The 23690-nt window shown below is 42.7% G+C and overlaps 1 protein-coding gene across 8 annotated transcripts in view; it reads right to left on the bottom strand.

Moving 5' to 3' along the window:
- Window positions 1-14342, bottom strand: part of Rich (Guanine nucleotide exchange factor subunit Rich) — a 256565-nt gene extending 242223 nt beyond the window's left edge. For 4 of the 8 annotated variants that reach the window (XM_067108969.1, XM_067108967.1, XM_067108965.1 and 1 more), the window contains exon 1: window positions 13867-14328. In XM_067108969.1, coding sequence (XP_066965070.1) covers window positions 13867-14007 — 141 coding nt within the window. In that variant the 5' untranslated portion in view covers window positions 14008-14328. Of the gene's footprint in view, window positions 1-13866 lie in introns of all 8 variants that reach the window. The other 4 variants (XM_067108970.1, XM_067108966.1, XM_067108968.1 and 1 more) reach the window with 3 other exon arrangements.
- Window positions 14343-23690: the final 9348 nt, after the last annotated feature.

Consider the following 23690-nt stretch of genomic DNA (forward strand, 5'->3'; position numbering starts at 1 on the left):
CGGTCCAAGGTATGCTTTAGCCTATGAAAACCACCAACTGTCCGGAAATAAAAAAAATTTACCCCTACCACATGTACAAAAAATGTCAGTAAATTTTACGTAACATTACGTCAGTCAGAAAAGAAGGGGGGTGGGGGGGTATTACGTAATATTACGTCAAAATTGGACAGGAAAGTGCTAGCCTACACTATAAAATATACTCTTTACATACACAGTATAGTAATTATTAATATCAGCTAATTCTGGAGGTTCATGCAAAGTGACTTATGATAATTCAGTACAAAGAGAAATTGAATAACAAACAAGAATTAGCTTAGCCTACACTATGGTATATTGTTTATATGCACGGTAGTGTAGCCTACATTATACTCTACTCTATATTCACGTATCGTATTATACAAATGTCAACATAACGAATAAGCATGTTTTTCATGGATCTTTTAAAATGTTATGCCTTAATTCACTTTATCCAATAATATTTTATATATTGTTATACTGCTTTTGTATTATAAATTGCAATCACAGTGATCAACGTTTTGGTTTGGAAATGTTTATGCAGGGTTTAATGCCGTGTTTAATGCAGTTTAGAGAGCTTTTTTTGCTTCTAGTTAGCGTAAATGTGTCTCTAGATACTTTATTTATGTGAAGTGTTTTTAAGTCGAAATATAACTAAAATACATCACGCTGTGAAATTAATTTATCTATTATGTTCGTTAGTAGATGACCATGGCCGTTTGGGGGCGTTTGTTTTGTGTAAAAAAAATTCAAGATTCCGTTCGCTATTTTCACTTGATTTCATCACAATACGTGCTTTTAACCATACCGAATAAGGGTATAGTGTAAAAATATATCACTTCTATTCTACTTAACGTCATTTGTGCCATAACGTACGGTAATTGTTTACTGCCATACGTTGGTTGAAATACCAGGTAAACGACTGTTGTTATCCAATTCAGTTATAAGCAAAACAACAGTTTCTTGGTCAGCTGTTTATGGCTGTACACATTTATGCCAAAGTATAACGTTACTAACAATACTTTTATCAAAACAGCTGTACACATTTATGCCAAAGTATAACGTAACTAACAATACTTTTATCATCCTCTTTTACTTTTTTAACAAGATGGGGTAAAGAGATGGAGGAAAAGTAGTCTATTGTAATTTGGTCTCTCTCACTGCCTGATTACACTGCTGCCTGCGCCCAAGCGAAATTTAAAAATATTTTACAAATAATACTGTGGTATCGGTGTTAACTACTTACCCCATTGCAAAATCGAATTACCGTAAGGTGAGTTATCGTTATTCAAGTGTTTTAATAGTTTTATCACAAAAAGTGCATTTAGTCATGAAAATGAGATGAAAATACAGTATTTAGCGGATACTTCTTAGTGAAAAATACCACGAATGAGTGAATTTTCCGCAAATAATAGGTATATATGTTCCAAAGAAAAATCTGGAGTACGAGTCTGCGAATCGTGAGAACGCGAATCCGGGGGTTTACTGTATATGAACCTGAGGTCCTTTACATTAGGAATTACTTACAACACAGCTAGAAATGGCCATTGAACTGGGAGTCCCAGCTGCAAGCACTCCAATTTGCCTTTCGGCCCAGGTGTCAGATTGAGGGTGGCATAAAGCGGGCACAAAAATGTAATGTAAAGGACCTCAGGTTTGTATAGTTGGGAAAAATACAATTTACTTTTAAAAATTGTGATTTGTTCTTACGCAATATACAAACCATTAGTCCTTTGCATTAGGAAGACTCACTGTTTGGAGGGAGGAATCTGAGTGAGTCTCATGAACTGACTGGAGTTAGCCACACCTGGGATTCTCTTCCTGTTCGATAGAGTTAGGAAGAGAAACCTGCCTCTGACAAATTGATCGGACGGGGTGTGGTAACGCATGATCACCAGACTTCTGGGTCTTTATGTATGATGGAGGTAAACGTAGCCTCATACAAAAAAAGGCTAGAATGAACCTTAAAAATGTCAGAGACAGTAAGGAAAATACAAGCATTGGCTTTGTCTTATTGTCAGGATCTCCTTTCTCTCCTTGGTAGAGGAAGGAGCGGGTTTGCTTCTATAATCCTGGAAGGAAAAATAGAACAGAAGCTCAAAGTGTAGGCTCACCTGCATTGACTGCCAGATCCAGTTTGTAATGGCCTGTCCACTCTCTGCCCAGAGGAAGAGACAAATGATGAGAGGGAAGGAGAAGGATATTCCAGTCACTCCTGCATTTATTCTTGCATCCACAACCGAACATGTTAGGCGAGATGCAACTCTGTCCTGTTAGAGGAGCTGGGTAAGCTACAAAACTTGTTGAGCAGCCACCACAAGTCCCAATGAAAAAGTGTCAAAGGACTTGTGGGCAGTGTCGCAAAGGTAGAAAGAGGTGAAAGTGGTCTGTCGAGACCACACCCTCGCTTTCAATACCTGAGAAACAGACAGGTTCTTCCAGAATGCAAGGGGTGGACCAATGCCCGACATCATGAGCTCTAAGACAGAAAGTACTGGTGTCGTCTTCGCCAGCAGCAGAATGCGCTCTCCTGATCTTCTCATGAAGCCAGAAAGAAATCATGTTCTTGGACACTTCTTTCTTGGACATGCCAGTGCTAACAAAGAGTCGTCAAACTCAAGCTGGAGATGAGGAGTCTTCTTCAGATAGCACCGCAGTTCTCTAACAGGCAAACTCAAACTAGCATCTCATCTGGGTCATTATCTACAAAATCCTCTTGGGAAGGGATCGTGAAAGACCCGAACCTAGTGTCACGGACTGATGGGTTCTGAGTCTTCGCTAAGAAATCCGGGATGAAATTGAGCGTAGCTGATCCCCATCCCTCAAGTGTTTAATGTTGAGGGAAGTTCATGCAGTTCTCTTATTCTCTTCGCCGATGCCAGGGCAAGCAGGAAAACAGTCTTGAGGGTCAGATCCTTGCCTGATGACTCTCGTAAAGGCTTGTACGGTGCACAAGTCAGGCTCCTCAAAACGAGTCACATTCCATGCAGGGGCCTGAGATCCCTGGGTGGGCAAGACCTTTCAAAGCTTCTCATCAGTAACGAAATCTCGAAGGAGGATGAGATGTCTACTCCTTTCAGCAGCAAGACTAGACCGAGTGCAGCCTATAGCCTTTTACATCTGAAACAGAGAGAGGCTTCTCTTGGCGAAGAAAGATGAGAAAGTCAGCGACCTGCTGAATAGAAGGTCCGACTGGAAAGAGACCCCATCTACAACACCAAACACAGAAGGTGGCCCACTTTCCCTGGTATACTGCTGCAGAGGACTGTACAAGGTATCCAGCCATCTCTGTTGTTGCGCGGCGCGAACAGCCTGTTGCTCGCAAGAGATGCTGGATAACCGCCAGCCGTGAAAACACAGGGACAGCACTGCCTGGTGGTACCGGTCTACGTGGGGTTGACACAGCAGGTTGGGCCAGGGAGGAATCTCTCTTGGTGCCTCGGAGAGCAGAGCTAGCAGGTCGGGATACCAAACAGCCTCAGGCCATTTTGGAGCCACCAGAATCATCCACAGCGGCCCAGGGGTCCGGCATGACTGAACAGAAGACCTAAAGTTTTCTGTTGTGCCAGGTGGCAAGCAGATCTATGACTGGATGCCCCCACAGATTGAACAACCTCTTCGTGATGTCTGAGTGAAGGGACCAGTCAGTCCCTACCACTTGACTCTGGTGGCTGAGCTTGTCTGCCATTATATTCCTCTTGCCTGGAATGTATCTGGCTGATAGCTCTACTGAGTGAGCCACAGCCCACTCATGCAACTGCATTGTCAACTGGTGAAGTGGGAGGAGATACAAGACGGCCCCCTGCTTGTTGACATATGCCACTACAGGCAGTTCCCGGTTTACGACGGGTCTGGCTTACGATGTTTCGAGGTTACGACGCTTTCCAAATATATTCATCAGAAATTATTTCTCGGTTTACGATGCATGTTCTGGGGTTATGAAGCGTCATACCCCGATCCGTTGGAAGAAATATGGCTCCAAAATGGCAGAATAATAAAAATTTGGAGATTTTTTTGATGAAAAACTCAATAAAAATGTAGTTACATCATTTTCAATACACTCAAATCATTAAAACTAAGATTTTCTTAGAATTTTTTATGATTTTCGACGATTTTTCGGTTTACGACACGGCGTAAAAACGGAACCCCCGTCGTAAACCGTGGACTGCCTGTACTATGTGTTGTCACTCATCAAAACCACGGTGTGTCCCATCACTCCATCCTGAAACTCTCAGAGGGCCAGGAGGGCCGCCTTGAATTCCAGGATGTTGACGTGAAGGTGCGTGTCGTCTCGGTTCCACACTCCTGAAGTCAGCAACTCCTCCAGGTGTGTGCCCCATCCCTTGGTGGATGTGTCTGAGAACAGAAGCATGTCTGGAGGGGCAGTATGAAGGCATGCTCCTATTAAGAGGTTCCTGTCGTCCATCCACCAGTCTAGATCCTCTCTCACTTCCCCCCGACAGAGGAATGTGAAAGAATTGAGGGTCTCAAGACTGGGACCAGTACTGTACTCCTTCAGTCTCTACTGAAGGGAACGATGGTGAAGACGCCCCTGAGGGGCAAGCTTCTCCAACAACAACAGGTAGCCGATGACAACTTGCCATTGTCAAGCTGGCTGTTCCTGTCTTGAACCTGCTGATATGAGAGTCCAAGGGAAAGACCCTTGCTGCTACCGTATCTATCAGCATGCCCAGGTACTTTATCCTCTGCTTGGGGGCGAGATCGGAGTTCTCGAGATTTACCACAATCCCTAGATCTCCGCAAAACTCGAGAAGTATATCCCTGTCCTGAAGCAACTGCGAGCAGCAGGACAAGCCAATCATCGAGATACCTCAACAGATGCATCCTGCGCGAATGGGCCCAAGCTGACGCAAGGGTGAACACTCGCGCGAACACCTGAGGAGTGGTTGAAAGCCCGAAACAGAGTGCCCTGAACTAGAAGACCGTCTTACCAGAATAAAGTGAAGGTACTTGCGGGAGTACGGGTGAATGGTTATTTGAAAATAAACATCCTTCAAGTCCACCGTAAGCATGAAGTCGTTCTCCCAGATAGAGGCAAGCAAAGAGCTCGCCGTCTCCACTGTGGACCGAGTCTGGTGAACGAATTGGTTCAAGGGAGAGAGGTCTATGACCGGTCTCCAACACCCAAAGCTTTCTCTAAGAGAAAGACAAGGCTGTAAAAGCCTGGGGCTGATCCGACACGACTTTCACAGCACCCTTGCTAAGCATGCCTTGCACTTCTTGCTTGAGTGCGAGATCCTTCAGTGAGACAGACTGGAGAGTTGGTGAGGGGTGGCTGAGACTCGAAGGGGAGTAAATATCCCTCCCGAAGGACATCCACTACCCAGGTCTCAGCTCTGTATTGCTGCCATGTTGCCCAATGGCTCGACAGGCAACCCCCATCAATGGCAGCAGCTGGAAGGGAACGCCGCCCCTAGTGTTTCCCCTTCCCCCCTTTTCCAAACCGGAAAAGTGGGCTGAAAGGGGCACAATTGCATGCCCTTTCCAGCAGAAGAAGAAGGCTGGGTGTTCCTGCAGGCACCTTTTGAAGCCTGGATCTTCTTAGGGGCTGAGGAAGTGCTAGACTGACCCGAAGGTCAGGTTGCAGTGGTGCGCCAAGACCGGAAGGTCTTGCCCATTGCCTGATGGACAAGGGAGTCACTGGCTTTGGTCTGACGCTTGTCCACTGCAGTATCTACCAACTCTCTAGGGAGTTGTTGCTGACTCTGGACCAACAGACCTGGCAATCCCAGACAGGACAGCATCCCTTCTCTTCAGCACTAAGTTTGCCCACAGGTTTGCCATCTGACAGGCAAGGTAGGAAATGGGCCTTCCTCCAGTCTGGCACAGTCTCCCAAAAACAGAGTCCTCCCCAGGAACAACAGCGCCTGAGGAGACAGCCACCCTGGATACTGTGAACGACAGGAGACAGCCACCCTGGACACTGTGAATGACCACAGATGCAGCTAGGAGACTGCCTGGAGGGCTGCCATGGCGGTAGCCTCCAGGCTCGCTGCCTCTTGTTGCGAAAGGGAGACCCCTTCTGAAACAAGGTGCTGCAGCGAGAGACCCTCACCTAGGCGAACCATGTCTGGGTCAACCTGTTTGGCCAGCAAGAAACCCTCCAAGGGCATATAGAAGAGCTTATGTTGAGGCAGAGGAGGGGGGAAGACGCTTGTCCAAGCGGTTCGACTGAAGTGAATTCTCCTGCCCAGAGACAAGATTATTCACCTTATCAAGCACCCCCTTGGCAATCGAGGACCATGGCAGCCCCACCGAAACCTTGGGTTCCTTCTCAGGATCCCACAAGGATTTGAGGCAAGGACAATCCACAGACACCTGGGTGCCTTGCCCTTTCTCTCACGCTGCTCCTGAACTGGGACGGGGAGATTACTCTCCAGTACCAGTTCGGGATACTCAATATTCCACAGAATCTCAAGCACTTGGAGTGGCTTGAGAACGAGCGCCCGAAGCAGTACCTGTCTTAGAGGCGGAACCTCTAAGACTGGTGACGGGAGTGCAAACTGAGGTCTGTGTGCCTGTGGCTCCCGGAACACAAAACCCAGGGGTATACGAATCAGTTCCCAAACCCGAAGGTAAGGAAGAGCCAATGAGAGACCCACTGCCTCCTCGGAAGGAGGCAGCCCCTAGAAGTCCAATTAAGGACTTCAAGGGGGAAGAAGCAGCCTTCTCTCCCTCAGCCGATGGGGGCCTATCCGGTTTTGTGGGATCCCCTCGAACCTCAGAAGAAGGGAAGAGGCAGCAGAAAACAGAAGAAGGGAAGAGGCAGCAGAAAACAAAGTCGAAGATAAAGTTGACGAGGTTGGCGGCTACCTCCCACAGGGCGCCTTCCTTAACCTCCACTCCGACATCTTCAACAGGATGGTGGACACGAAACATCAAAATCTCCTGGGCAGCCAGGCAGGAATACAACAGAAGCAGCCCACAACATGAACACCAGGAGTAGGAACAGGGGCAATCAGGACAGCCGATGCAGAAGCTACAGGATTTGTCTGGACGGCAAGAGCTACAGGAACAGCAGGGAATAGCAACAGGTGCAATTAGGACAGCTGAGACAGGAGCTAAAAGAGCGGTCCAGAAGGCAGAAGCTACAGGAGCGTCATTAGCAGCAACAGGAGCGACTAGGGCAGCTGCAGCAGGAGGCCAAAAGGAGCTGCCCAGTGACTTTTCATCGAGGCAACAGGAGCAATTGAAACAGGAGGCACAGCAGGAGTAGATGAGACCACAGATACGCCAGGGGCAATGCCACAGCATACATGAGAGCCAGCAAATGATAGCGATTGATCCACATCGACAGGGCACAGAGTTGGAAGGAGATACCGACATGGACCTATTCCATCCCAACAAGGTACTATGGTCGATCCCAAAGCACTGTATGGGTGTCAAGAACTCCTACAGGCTAAGATATCCAAAACTGAGATATCCAACCAACTACTGCTGAGCCTACGATGAACACTGTCAACCTGAAAGAAAAAAAGCAAAGATGATTAGTAGAGGGAGACTCCTGTCGCTCTGGGGGGGAACTGCCCTGAAAAGCGAGAGGAGGACCCTGAGAAGAGGTCGCCCAACCGCCACCCATCCCCCCCTTCGCGATCTTCTCCCAATGAGCAAGTGAAGACGGACGAAGGAGAGATCTCTCTCAAAGGTGAGACCCCTCCCAAAGGAGAGACAGAAGAAGAAGCTATAAGGAGAGAGAGAAGCAAGGAGAGGCAACCAGGGGCGCCATGCAAGCGATCTTACCAATGGTGCCCGGCAACCCTCCTCTGAAGTTCCCTCCTGGCAACTCCTCCACAGTGCAGGCAGCGAAGAGCAACACTCAACACAAGTAGAATAGGGAGAAGTCATGCTCTTGTACACAGTGGGTGTGAGCCCAATGAAGGGGAGCAAACTTGTTACGCTCCAGTCAATGAAAGGGGAGTGAAATATTACGCCCTGGCCAGCAATTGGAAGACACAGACGCTGGGGAATAACAGCCTACGCAAGGCTATCACAAATAGTGGGTTTGTATATTAACAAATATCAAAACCACGCAACATATACACAAAAATACAGAAAGATCCCACCGGGATAAATAAAGAGCTTAATGACAGTCAGGCAAGGAGAACCGAAAACATGTCTGTAATGCATGACGGCTGAAAGCAAAACTGGAATGTTTACACCCGGGCAGGAGGGTTTTCCCGCCTACTTGACGGTAGTTACTGCTTAACCACCTTGTCCAAGAGTTTAATGGCCGAGTCCAGCTTCGCAGTAAGTAATTCCTAATGTAAAGGACAGATGGTTTGTATATCGTGTGGGATCAATTGGAAATTAGATGGAAATTTTGATACAGAAATGGCTAACACAGAGTGCAGGCTGGGCAGAAAAATTGGATAAAGATGTCACGTCTTGTGTGACTGCAGAATCAACATACCCTAAAGGTTAGAAGAAGAGTGTATAAGACAGCAGTGAGATGAAACATGGCCAGTAATGACAGCACAAGATGTGGTAAAGAAAATGCTTAGATGGAAGTGTGAAGTGACAAAAATGGATAGAATATGATGAGGAACTATGAAAGTGGTGAAACTATAAAAGAAGACCCAAGAAAGAAGACTGCAGTAGTAGGCTATGGCCGTGTCATGTGAAAGGAGACATAGCCTATGTCGGAAGAAGTGGATGCAAATGGAAGTGCTGGATGGGAGAGCTAGAGGAAGACCGGATTTGAGTAGCGTTTATGCAGGTAGGACGTGTCTGTGAAGTGCTCTGGAAAAGTGCCTGACTTGCACAATGTTCAAAGTGAATATGAGGAAGAGGAAGGAAAAAGAGAAAGAAAATAAATACTGTAGAATTAAGTCAAGTGAAGAGACGATCAAACTATCATACGAACATTATCTCATAATTATTGAAGCAGCATGTAAAGACCGAACACTAAATAAAATACTAGAGAAGGATGAGTCAACCCAAATTGAGAGAGAGTCAGCAACCTCCAGACATTGCTCTAGGGAAAATGATGATGAAGGAACTTGCTGTGAAATGTGTGAAGCATGGTTTCATTATGAATGTTCAGGCATCGAAGTCAGATCACACCCATACTTTGTAGTGATAACATACTGTACATCTGTAATAATTGCAAGAGGCCTGAACTTAGAACACACAAAAAACTCATTGAAGATGAACTTGAAGAAATAAAAGAAAAACAAAGATATTAACAAAGTTGATTCAGGATTCGGCTCAGAGAACTAGTGACTTAATGATCAACAGAGATGAAATCCAAAATAAAATTGATGATGGTGATAAAGATGTAAAGACCATGACAAACATGGACAAAACTTATGCTGAATCGCTAAAGACAAAAAAGTGCTTCTGATCAAATCTACAAATAAGAGAACACAGCAGCTAAAGAAAAGAGACAAATTATGAGTAAAATAACAGTGCCAGTTGAACAGGTTAAAACAACAAGAGATGGACACTTATTTGTAAGATTTCCAGACAGGAAAAACTTAGAAAGGCAAAAATGCACATTCAGAAACATCAACAATATATCAATAAATAAGGGTAAACTTAAACCAAAAATAAAAGTAGTCTATATCCCGAAGGATGAAGAAGACATTATCGATAACACTGTAAAGAAAAATCCATGGACAGGTAACCTCATATCTGAAAATGACGACCTAAAAATTGTAAAGGAAATGATAGCCAAAAATTACACATATAAACACTATAATAATTCAGGGGTGCACAACCTTTTGAGCTACTCGGGCCACATCATCAAACATATATCTAGTCGAGGGCCACTAGACTAGATTTTACATGAAATGATAAATAGTTTGTAGAATGTTTAAAGATAAAAAAAACACAGTTGCTCACCTGTTTTGTTTTAATGAGATTTTTGACACTGAGATTCATGTACAAGTTTTTTTATGTTAGGATGGAAATTTGTGGTTGCCAGTCTTAAAACAGAGTGCAGATTTTGATCACTTAGCCTGCTACGAATATTTGACTTGGTCTGGTTGAGCAGACTAAATGTTTGTTCACATATGTAGGTAGAGCCAAATAAGCTTGCATAAATAGCAGCTTTGTTTCTCAAATAAGGAAACTGATCTTTGGCCAAGCAATTATAAAAGTTGAGCAAGTCCCCTTCATTATACTTGGTACGAAGGCTGTCATTATTCTGAAGATCAATCAGTTCGATTTGTGCTTGAATTCTACTTCATCAGGAGATACAGAAAAGGGGTTGCTGAACAACTTCAAATCATTGACTTCTTTCTTTAGGTCCTCAAATCGGCTCTCAAAGGCCTCCAAAAGTTTTCCTAATTTTGCTGCATAATATTCATGTCTATTGCATACTTTGTGTTTCTCACACATAAGTTTGTAATTTGGGAAGTGTCCTAACTCTCCTTTAACTATCTGTAACTGAAACAATTTTAGTTTTTGTTCGAAAGCTGTCACATAATTGGCTAGCTGAGAAATAAGTTGGTTATTCCCCTGAAGTTTATGATTCAAGTTATTTAAATGACTTGTGAGATCTACAAGAAATGACAAATCACAAAGCCAGTCAGCATTTGTAAGTTCTGGTACCATCTTATTCTTTTCATTAAGAAATATCTCAATTTCATCCAGAAGACTGATAAATCTTTTCAGCGTATTTCCCCTGCTTAACCACCTTACTTGAGTGAAAAACATTAAATCGCCATATTCTGCTTCAATTTCATCAAGAAATTGCTTGAATTGCCGGTGATGCAAAGCTGAGCGTGACTTGATAAAATTGACTGTAGAAACTACAACTTTCATTACATGATCAAAGTCCAGTTCTTTTCCACACAAATTTTGTTGATGTATTATGCAATGAAATTGTTTCAGTTCATATTTTCGCTCTCCAAGGTGTTTAATCAATAGCTGCACCAATCCATTCTGCTTGCCTATCATTGCAGGAGCCCCATCAGTTGATATTCCTACTAACTTGTCCAAATCTAACTCAATTACTGAAATTTGTTCTAAAAGTCCATTAAGTAAATCACTACCAGTTGTCTGCCCCTTCAATGAACTGAGCCCTACGAGTTCCTCATGAATAGAAAAAAGTCCTCTGTCACACCACGCACAAATACAAGTAGCTGAGCCGTAGATGTAACATCAGTAGATTCATCAGTGGCTAGGGAGAAGTACACAAATTGTTTACTTTTCTCCTTCAACTGGTCTACTATATCACCCGACAAATCAACAATACGACGTTGCACTGTCATACGATTCAAACTGATATTCTCAAACTTTTTCAAAACATCTGGAGAAAGTTTTTGAGCAGCAAGTAGAATACACTTTTTAATGAAATCCCCCTCTGAAAATGCCTTGGAATGTTTAGCAATCAGGTTTGCAATTTCATAACTCACTTCTGTTACGTCCTGTGCCTCTTTATTTTTCTGAATAAACATATTTTTCTGCACATGAAAACCTTGCATTAGTGATTTAATTTTCTGCTTTCTTAGTTCACCAACAAATTTTTCATAAGGCTTGTGCTTTGTCAGATAATGCCTTTGCAAATTGTATTCAAACAAACGGCCACACTATTCTGGCATATCAAGCAAATGATTTTTTTTCACTGTTTTCCACAAAGAAATATTTATCTGTCCATATTTCTTGAAATTTTCTATGTTCATCTTCAAGCTTTCTTTTTCGACTTGAGTTTTGTCCACAGAAGTACCAGAAGCCATAGTAGCTAAGCAAAATTAATCTGAAAAACACTACAATGATAAATGCCTGGCCTGGCCTGTAGCAATATCTCCTATTTTAGACTGCAAAGAAACTATCGGAGCTCAGACAAATTGGCTAACTTGGAAGGTTGCCAAATAATCATTTTACAAACTTTTTAAACTGGAATTTAGATGTATTAGGAAACCATAATTATGAATGTAACATACAATAAAAAAAAAAAACAAGAAAAACAAAAACAGGTTTCGCATCTGTTTAAAAAGAGAATAGTATTCAAAATTATGATAAATATTAATTTAGATATAACTTCAGGTGGTTACCTTCCCTTCACAACAACGAGGTTACTCCGTCTAGACAACGGTCTCTATATTGAACGCGAAAACATAAAGAATAATACGTATGGCTGTCTACAAGCCATGCTATAAATTCACCTCTTGTCTCGACTGCTTTAGTGTTCGAGGATGGTGATGAAATTATGAATTTAGTGAATGAACTGATTATAGATAACGAGATAATTCAACAATAACAAGAAAACACAAAGAATAATACATATATATATATATATATATATATATATATATATATATATATATATATATATATATATATATATATATATATATATATATATATATATATATATTTATATGTATGTATGTCTATGTATGTACATATATATATAAATATATATATATATATATATATATATATATATATATATATATATATATATATTATATATATATATATATATATATATATATATATATATATATATATATATATATATATATATATATATACATATATATATATATATATATATATATATATATATGTATATATTTATATATGCACAGACACATATACATACATACATACATACATATGTATGTGTGTGTGTGTGTGTTATATAGTACATTTTTACTATTTGTAATTATATCATAAGACGGAGTAATATGTTTATATTTATTATTTTCTTTTAATGTACAGAGAGTGATATATTGTGTTTTCTATGATAACTTCGAGGGCATTGCCATGTGCTTCACTGGGGGCATGTGATTCCAGCTGGCCGGTTGTGCACCATTGCACTATATCATCAAATGCACACCACAAATACGAAAGGCCATCTATGATAGAGGTGGCAAATTGTGTACATTGCATAGCCATCGCAAAGTATATGACTGTTACATGCCCTATCAATGCTATAAATGTCAGGAATTTGGTCACAGCGCAACAAATTGTAGAAATGACCAAGCTTCCCCAGCTGTGGTGAAAATCACAAATCAAATGAATGTGCTAGCAACATCTTCAAGTGTAAAAATTGTGTAAAGAAAGGTCATAGTGATACTATACATAAAACATATGATGGCAACAAGTGCAAAGTATATAAAGAATATGTGTCAAAGGTGAAAAATAATACAGATCATGGCTTGGACTAATAATTTTATATGCAATTTAATAGGAGAAGAAAGCAAATTTAAAAAAGAGCTAAAGACTCTCCTATCCTGCAGGAGGTACGATACTGACGAGAAAACACTGAAAGACATTTATAAAATATCAGAAGCACCTTATATTGAAAATGTATGAGGGCCCGCCAGAGAGGGTATTATCCCTGTGGAGGACTGTACATAAAACCAAACAAAGTGAAAGTGAAAGTGAAAGTGAAAGGGTGGGAGGACGTTATTATAGATGATCTGAGAGACAAACAACTGTTGGAGGAAGACATGTGTGATCAAGCCAGATGGAGGAGGAAAGCTGTCAGAATCTGAAAGCTGTCAGAAACACCAACCCCACATACCCTACCCTAGGGGTAGGCTACAAGAGAGAGAAGATGCAGTGATTCAGTGAGAATTGTTAGGCTACAAATTGCGTATGTGCAAAACTAAGTGGCTTTCAGCTAAGCACCTAGGCCTATGGCAGAGACAGGACCTGACAGAAAGCAATCTAAACTGGAAAAATTAACACCAACAGCAATCAACACTGAACAAGTTTAGGCACAAGATTGCCTAAGCAATCTGACAAATTTAGGCCACAGACCAAGGCAACTTCATGTTTTTGGTGAGAAATTACTCTAACATATCAAGGTACATTTACCATTAGGCTGAAAAGGTTAAATAACAATAAAGATGTAGTAAAAGGGAGACCTACCCTGCTAAACCAAATCCATATCGCCTTTTCAGTGAGAATGGCAAAGAGAATCCTATCTCTGTTGCAAACGACCGACTTAATGGCCCCATCTTCGACCTCTGGGATCCTAAGCCGTTTCGGAAGCCCCACTGGATAATACATTGTTCCAAAGTTCTCAACTTCCTCATTCCACGTCTACTCTTTCACATGTTTCCCCATTTCAGTTTACCATTAACCTAATACTAACAGCTTTCACTGGGGGTCTCATTGTTGCTGTTCTGCCACCACTTCCATCATTCCAACGCCGCCCCCACCTATTTCAGAAGCACACTTTCGCCCCGCCACCCTTTTCCTTCATCGTTCGGGGCCAGATTCTCTCTTGACCATTGCCGTGGACAGGCACTCCAATTTTCGCCTCTTTGCTAATTACCCGAGTACCGAAAGGTCACACGATTCACTGTTTTTGACGTACGATAAGCGCGTGAATCTAACAAAGCAATGAAATAAACAAACACTTGCTAAGACAAAAGAGCATCGTCATTTGTGAAATTAATTCCTTATGATTTTGTTTTTCGTCAGCAATTGTGCAAGTTGCATCGTTGCATTTTGCATGACGGTGTTTTCAGTACTTGCTTTCGTTAAAATGCATTTTCTTATGTAGATAAAACAAGACCAATCTAAAAAATTTTGCAAATTATAAGTGATGAGGAATAATACCGTTTGAAGAGCTTATGCTTACGTTATTTCCACGTGAACCTGTAGGGGGTTATTTAAGTCTCTCTAGTTGGCCTTCGTTTTCAAGATAATTTTTCATATTTGAGAAATATCACCATACGCAGAAAAATATAACTATCTTGTAATTACCTTGACAACGGAGATGCTAAAAAATTGAAGAATTATACAAGAGGCACGATCGACGATGAAAATGAGGTCAATATGCTGAAAATCAGGTTAAACAGGACTAGTTGCTCCAGGTCACTCTTAGATTTTCTGTTCAAACAGTCATTTATTACTAAAAATGTTCAACCAGAAGAATGTCCGGTTTATAATAAACAAGCATTTGCAGAAACGAAGTTTATTAGGCGTTATCACTTTCTAATTTTCAAGTGTTCCAGACCAATACGACATGTACGCTTGGGTAACATTATATATCTGAAATATGAATGGGCTACCTGTGTATCGAAATAGAAGACCGTCCACTTTCATTTTTCCTGCTTTTCCTCAGTTTCAGTAGGTAAAAAAACACGCAAGGGAATAATGGAAATTAACTAAATGCCACTTGAACATCTTGATATCAAATATAAATTTTAATATACATTAAGAACATAGTTTTGAAATACCACAACAGTAAATCTGTTGGATTATTTATCTAAATGAGTGACTGGTTAGCCCTGACATGTTACCATTTTCAACTGTGACATGTAGTAGATATACATCATCTTTTCTTTATTAGCAGACCCTACTAAAGGCAATGATTTGGTCCTTTATGCGGATCCCTTTTTCTAGGCAATTAGTGCGTACTACTTTCTTGTCTTCGACGCCATAACTTTTTTCTATAAATATATCATTAATTTTTTAAATTTTTATTTGATTATTGCAGAGTGTTCGAAACCTTTTTCATTGCTGGAGCGACCTTTTTTTCTCAATGAGCGGTGTCCTACGATAAATACCGTCCCAGAGTCCATTTAATTACCAAGTAATCTGAAATTATCTTACGTTTTAATCTGGTGTGGTCCCAAGATACATACATACAATTTTAATTGAAGATGAAAATCACCAAACGTCGAATATGAAGGCTTTTGGGGGTACCGCACTTATATAGTGTGCTTCAGCAGAGCAAGCATACATGTGGAAATGGGTTTGATTATTGGAACTACGAGGTTTCCAAAGAACAATATTCATATGTATACAACAGGAAAAGTGAATAATGCTGAGGAAATGAGTTTTCATCTGTGTGTTAGTGCTGAAAAGCTAAAGTGCAAGTTGATTAATGTGATGGTGAGAACTGGAGTTGCTGAAGAAGAAAAAGCTGGATGATACAATACTTAATGAGATCTAGGTGAACGTGCAGGGTATTCAGGAATGGGCAGAGCAAAAAGTGATTGAGTCTGGAATTGTAGATGTAAAGCTAGGAAAGGTGTAGCTTTTGTAGTGTAATAAAGGCTCTGGGCTCAGAAATAAAGTAGAATGACAGTGAAAGACAGCAATTTCTGGAAGAGTCTGAACCTCTGTACCATGCTGAGTTAGGAGAATATGAAAGGGCCATTTGTTTTGAATTGGATGCCAGAGTTGTTGGCTCAGAGAGATTATATTGTCTTGGAGTAAGTGAGGATAGAGTCAGCCTTGTGGTTATGGGTGTGAATTGAATTTGATTATTAGAACTGTATGGATTCCAAAGAACAATACTCAGAAGTATAGATTATTATTATTATTTAGAGGAAATGCATATTAAAAGTGACAGAAGTTTAAGATGGGGAGACAAATGGAAAATGCAGATGCAAACATAATTAAAACAAGTGGGTTTCATAAGATGGAAGTGAAACTAGCTTATAAAGAAAAAGTAGGTGAAAATAGATTACACAAAGACGTGGATCTCTTTCAAAGGTGGGCTACTATTGCGTGATGTAAGAACAGATGAGGTTGTAAAAGGAAAGTGAAAGGGAAAAGAAGGCCAGTAATGAGATATAAGGGCTGATATGAGCTAAAACTTTTGTAGGAAGTTAAAGTTATTCTCCAGGGAAGTAAACAGAGAGAGAGAGAGAGAGAGAGAGAGAGAGAGAGAGAGAGAGAGAGAGAGAGAGAGAGAGAGAGAGGTTTATGGGCAATGGATCTCAGAATAAAAGATACAAATGGAGAGATGCTGTCTGAAGAGACTATAGACCTGTGTTGGTGGAGTTAGTATTTTTAATGTTTGTTGAATATGGTATATGGCAGAGCAGTAAAGCTGAGTGCCACGAAAATGGAAGGGGGTTAGTGATATTTTGAGAATGCTTGTGGAAGAAGCCGTTGAAGATGTAGAGGGCAATTAAGAGGACGAAGAATATAAAAAAAAAAAAACAGGAGCTGGTAGAATTACAAGTGAGATGCTGAGGTCCATTGGTGAAAATGTGACTGAACAACTGATCAGGATGTGTAAGTTATGCATGGATAGAAGGACATTCCAGGGTATTGGTTGACGGGAATAATTGTTCCTTTTTTTAAGGGTAGAGATGAAAGAGGGTTCTGAAAGAATTCTAGAGATCTAATAATACTTTATGTATCAGAAAATGTGTATGGTAGAATTGTTTGACAGAAGGATTAATAAAGGAGTAACGGGAAAAAAGTTGTATGTGACATACGTGAGCCTAGGAAAGGCCTTATAGAATTGAAGGAGAAGCAATGTGGAGGATGTTGAGATATGATAAAGAGGAGAAGCTATCGAGTGAAAATGATAGTTTTTATAATGAAAGCAAAGCATTTCTTAGAATGTGTAGACAGATAATCGTAAAGTTGTAAAAATCAGGTCGTAAATCGAGTGTAGAACGGTTTATGTTTCCAGATGATGCAATACTAATTGGAGAGGATATTTCGAAAATTATTAAAAAGTCTGGAAGTATTTGTAGGAGGGGAAAGTTGTAATTACTTGTGAGTAACAGTAGAGATATGGTGGTACACGGAAACCAGGATGATGGAGCAATAAATAATAACAAGAATAGCTGGAGACTGTAAGTGGCTGATTCGCGTAGGTACCTTGAAGAAATTGTAATGGATGATAGAGGGCTGCAGGGTGTGGGCAAAAGATTTAGGAAAGACCAAAGGTGTCTAATGAAGCCAAGAGAGGAATGTTTGTTGAACCAATTGTCCTCTAAAGATATGAAGTCTGCAAGCTGCATGCAAATAAAACAAAAGCAATTGAGGTTCTTGAGGTGGATTATTGATGTAGTATATGTGACAAGAAGAACTGAAAGGGAGAGAACTATGGAGAATTGTCGAGGTGGTAAAAAGGGTAGTTCCGTAAAAGAAATTAAGGATAGAACAGAAAGTCTAGAGAAGTTCTACTCACACAGAAAAACCCTGGAAGATGGTATTGCTGGTGAAAAGAGTATAAAATCAGAAATGTCAGGAGGAAGGAAAAGAGGAAGACATAGCAAGCATTGCATAGATATTGTAGAAGAAGTATAAGGAAAGTCGGTCATTATTATCCAGGAGGCACAGGGTGCGAAAGGAAGCGCAGGTAGACAAGTACTGCTAGTTTATTGATGTTGTTGTTGTTTCAGATTTAGCTGGCCCTGTGCCAGCACGGGCTCTTGCTCCTAGAGCAGCCCGTAACTCTACAAAATTTACAAGTGACCCGAGGTCAAAACTATTTCTCTGCACAAAACAGGACAGGTACATATAGATAACAGGATGATTAACAATAGTTGATTAGACACAAAAAATACTCTGACACATATACTATGTATAAGGGCAAATGAACAGGTAATAAATGTACAATTACATAATGATAATAAGGCTGAGCACTGCGACCTCGGGTCAGCTGTGAAGGCACCATAGAAAACGGGAGGTTCATCATACAGAACCCGTTGAACAGGGACTTTACAATTCTCCCCTTCCCCCCAAGACGTAGGTAACATCTGATCAAAGCAGGTATCTGCTAGGGCGGTGGAGAGGGCCGTGCCTTCGCGATGTCAGCTGGGGGGTGCGTTCAACTTCTCCGGTGCCCTGCAGATGGGAGTGATGGGTTGCTCTCCTGCCCGGAGCTGGGGCCTTCCGGGGGCGCCCATGAGGTTTTCTTGCAGGTGGAGTGGGCTGAGGGGGCGCCACTTCCTGCGGGGGCTTTGGGAAGTGCCTCTGACTTCTTCCTCCAGGAATGCGGGCTTGAGGCGGTCTACCGACATCCAGTCATCCTTCCCATGGACGGCCATCCGGAATGCCTTTTTGTTTCTCTCCAGTACAAGGAAAGGCCCCTTGTAGGGCCTGGTTAAGGGTGGGTGTATGGCATCGTTCCTGATGAAGACGTGGGTGGTGGAGGATAGACTGGGAGGCATGAAGGGGGACGTCCTGTCGGTATATGTCCACCAGCAGGGGGCGAACTTCCCAACCCTGTCACAGAGCCTCTGTGTTGTTAGGTTGTCCCGGTCCTCCGTGATGAGTCCGCCTGGGCCTACGAGGGACTCCCCGTAAACCTTTTCTGCTGCGGACGGGTCGCTGTTGGCTCTGGGGGCGGTCCTCAGCCCAAGGAGGACCCAGGGCAGCTGGTACTTCCAGTTGTCGGTTGTGCAACGAGCCATGAGGACGCCTTCAGGGAATTATGGAACCTCTCCACCAATCCATTGGCTGCGGGGTTGTAGGTGGTGGTGTAAGGTGTCAAAGAAACGAGCAGGTAAAAGTTACTGCTCGTTTCTTTGACACCTTACAGTGGTGACCCCGGAGTGACCTGGCACGTTTTAGGCGTGACTAATTGAGCTTGAAGAAAACGGAAAGTCACCAAAGAAAACAAGCTCAGCGGAGACTTAATTAATGGCGCCGATGTGGTGAGTGACTAATTGAGCTTGAAGAAAACGGAAAGTCACCAAAGAAAACAAGCTCAGCGGAGACTTAATTAATGGCGCCGATGTGGTGACTTTACAGTGGTGCTTTGGTGAGTGGTCCCCAGCAGGCGTGCCAGGGCAGTCCACAGCTTGGACAGGAAGGCTGGGCCCCTGTCTGTGGTTATATGGTCTGGGACACCGAACCGGCTGATTCAGCTGGAGAGGAGGGCCTCAGCGCACGCACTGGAGGTGGCTTCTTCCATGGGCGTCGCTTCGGGCCACCTGGTGGAGCAGTCGACGACTGTCAGAAGGTATCTGGCTCCTCCTGATGGGGAAGAGGACCCACTGACCGCATTGCCCCAGTGTCAATCAGCATCATCCTGCTGGAGACAGTGTCGCAGACATAGAAGCCTACTGGTGTGGGCCCCCTGTGTGTTTTGGGTGCTGCTGCCATGGCGACCTGTGAGGGTGGCCGCCGTCTCCCCCGTTTTTAGGATGAGTGAAAAGGCAGGGGGCTTCCCAATTCCGGGCCTCTTTGCTGAACCTCTGGTGGTAGTAGCAAAGCCCCAGCCTTTCCTTCTTCTGGTGGTGGGGTGGCCGCCTCCTGTCGATGACGTTGATGCCCTCTGTGGCGGGGTCCGCCAGCTGGAGGCATTTGATGGGGTGTGCGGGCATGGATGCCCGCTTCCCTTCCCTCATGGAGTCAGTCACCTGCTGTGCTGTCCTTATTAGGTCCTCGACCAGCAGGGTGTAGGGCTCCGTAATCTGTCCACGAACCTCCAGGAGTAGCTGCTGCAGGAGGACCTCCCTCGACAGACTAATCGCCTTGTGCCTGCCGCTGCTGTCTGTCTCGGGAAGGAGGAGGAGGTCTTGGAGGGCATGCCATGTCTCCAGGAGGTTCGTGTCCTACCGGGGGTTGATGGCAAGGTTGAGGGCGCGGGCAGCCCTCTCGGAGACCGGCAGGGAGCAGGTCTCAATGAGAGAGGCCTTTAATTCTTGGAAGGTGGCAGGGCAAGTGGTGGACATCACCCACGGGGTGACCTTTCTGTATATCTCCTCTGGTATGGCGTTGATAGCGATGTCCGCCTTCAACACCTCATCGGTCAGGTCTGCTACCCTGAATTGCCCCTCAACCCTGTAGAGGAGACGCTGGGTTCTGATGGGTGAACGGCAGCAGCTTTATGCTGAGGGCAGTCCTCGGTTGGTCTGTTAGGAGGGGCATCATGCGGGGAGCGGGTACCAGCCATGTTGGTCTGCTAATGACGCCGGTGATTTGCTGACGAGGGTCGGTAATGCCCAAACGCTTTGTTAGAGCACCGTAGTTAGTCCATTAGGGGCATGGGGTGGTTCATCGGGCCAAGACTAAGTCGCTGTTTGGGTCCGTTGATGGCTCTGGGAACCACTCCGGGGTCACCACTGTGAGATGGTGCAAAAGAAAGAGCAGGTAGACAAGTACTGCTAGTTTATTGAGGAAGTGACCTGCTTATAAAGCGGCGTGTGGACGTCGGCATATATGCTGACGTCAGTACAAAATTTACAAGTGACCCAAGGTCAAAACTATTTCTCTACACAAAACAGGACAGGTACATTAGATAACAGGATGATTAACAATAGTTGATTAGACACAAACAGTACTCTGACACATATACTATGTATAAGGGCAAATGAACAGGTAATAAATGTACAATTACATAATGATAATAAGGCTGAGCACCGCAACCTCGGGTCAGCTGTGAAGGCACCGTAGAAAACGGGAGGTTCAACATAGAGAACCCGTTGAGCGGGGACTTTACAGGGTCATATGTTTTAGAGATAAAATCTGAATCTTCATCTGATTTTTCGTGGATATGTGTATGTAAATATGAAAAAACCAAACCTTAAAAAATTCCCAAAAAGATTCGTGGTAACCAACAATGAACTGAAAAGAATAAAAAAAATATACACAATTAAAGCTGACAAATCTGGCTCACAAGTAAGTTTAAATAAAAGTGATCATATAGAAAAAATGAACAATCTTTTGAGTGGTTAGACACACACAAAGGAGTAAATAAAAACCCCATAAACAGAGTGAACGGTCACTCCAATCAAGTAGTTGAACTATTAAAAGGAAATTAAAACCTAATAAAAGGTGTTGTATGACCTCAGCATGGTTATTGTATGTGTATGGGGCATTACAAATGCACAAAACAAATGTTCCTGTTTGGTCAGTTATAACTATTGGTGCTGATGGTTCTGTGCCATTCACCCTTAAAGAGCAAAGAAGGAGAAATGTACATATTCCATCTATCACAATGCCATCTCTCACCCACCACTGATTTAGACGCACCATACAGCATACATCTGTCAGGAAAACCCCAGTGGCAGGTGAACTATCAAGAATAGAATCAGTGGAATCCAGTAGGTGATAAAATATGGCAAGCCTATCGATGCCCAACTCATAGACCCCCAGAACCATAGCTTATTGCATCTCTATAACTAATCTATGGTGGGAAGATGTTTTGCTCTGTAAGATAGGATGTACCATCCTTTGTGACTTTAGCATGGCCACCCTCACCCTTTTGTGCCAGCTTGTCATCAGAGGAAGGTATTCAACCTCGTCCATGGACTTTCTTGCCCCTAACAAACATTCATTTGGTATGGAGCCAAGAGGGGATATGAAAACATAGGTCAAACAGTGTCTCAGGTGCCAGAAAAACAACATAATCCACCCCATGGTATCCAGCATCAGTGAATTTAGGCCATCTCCATGTTGACATAGTGGACCCCCAACCCCCATCCAACGTCTCCATTTACATCTCCATGGCTCTTGAACATTCCACACCATGCCCAGAAGCAACCTTACAGACGAGGCACTCCTCAACAGCTGGGTCAGTCACTTTGGCATACCTGATGATATAATCTCTGATCAAGGACCAGCCTCCATCCTTGAGATATGGACTGCCCTGGTGGAATTATTACAGTCAAGAATTCACCACACCACCGCCTATAACTCTAATGCCAATGGCATGGCAGAAAGAACCCACCACTTCCTCAAGGGCCCCCTTATCTTCAGATGTAGTGGCCTGAACTGGAGGTTATAGTTAATTTGGAACATCAGCCTCTGCATCCCCTCAATTAATGTTACCAGTGAGTTTGTAAGGTGTCAAAGAAACGAGCAGGTAAAAGTTACTGCTACTTTATTACAGATCCAGGCAGTTTATATAGCGGCCGACTGACGCCGCCCGCGAGAGACAATGGAATTGACTGTGACCTGAGGTCGAAACAATAAACAATAATATGCAGTGAACGAGTACAAATTACAATACAAAACATACAGAACTACAATATGGATACAGTCTTGATGCCTGTGAATGAAGAAACATGTGATACACAATGTGTGACATTTGTATAAATACGCATAAAGTAAAAATGATTAAAAATGCGTGACCTGGCACGTTTTAGGCGTGACTAATTGAGTTTGAAGAAAATGGGAAGTCACCAAAGAAGACATGCTCAGCGGAGACTTAATTAATGGCGCCGCCGAAACACTACGCTGGCGCCGATGTGGTGACTTTACAAGTTCTCACGCCACCACAAAAGCAATGTCCAACCTACGGAAGAACTCTCAAGACTTTGCAGGGTTGTCAAAGGGTTCCAGCCTTGCATATAAATCTAAAGACATAAAGAAGTAGTGCCCACTGAGAAGCCTCCACACACGCTGTTTTGTCTTTCTACCTAGTGAAGTCAGTAAGGGGTCAGTGCTTTGTCCTTGAATGCGATAAACTAGCATTCAAGCTCCAACTCCACAGGCAAGATCACTGGGTTGTCCATTGACAGGCTACAACCTTTTTACCAGGAATATTATGAAGGCATCCCTACCCAACGTCACACTATCCAAGTCTGGATGCCAAGCCCGATCTCCACAGAAACTCAATCTGTAACAACAGCAATCAAGTGTCTTATCAGCATCCTGATAGGTTAATCCACCTAGTAGAGGTGTGGAACATTTACGTATCCTAAGTCTTGTATTTGCAAATACAAATGCAAAATCTGTTATAATTTACATAATGCTAATCTATAGTAACCCAATATCTCATCAATACCCTGAAAGGCTTCTACTGAGTCAGGGCACTGAATGGTTGCATATCTCATCACAGCAAGTTATTTTAAAAAATTATATTTAAACCTGTAAAACTTTGCAAACCTAACTGCCAAAATCTGGTTCAGCTACCAGCTTTGACAGTCAGCCATGAAGCCACTTTGTGATCATACATTTAACTGTCACTAGTTTTCCATCAGCACACCTGGTCAACTCCTGTCACTAGTTTTCTACCTGCATGCTTGGTCAAAGTAGGT

Source organism: Macrobrachium rosenbergii, chromosome 9, assembly GCF_040412425.1.
Source record: "Macrobrachium rosenbergii isolate ZJJX-2024 chromosome 9, ASM4041242v1, whole genome shotgun sequence".
NCBI classification, from domain to species: Eukaryota; Metazoa; Arthropoda; class Malacostraca; order Decapoda; family Palaemonidae; genus Macrobrachium; species Macrobrachium rosenbergii.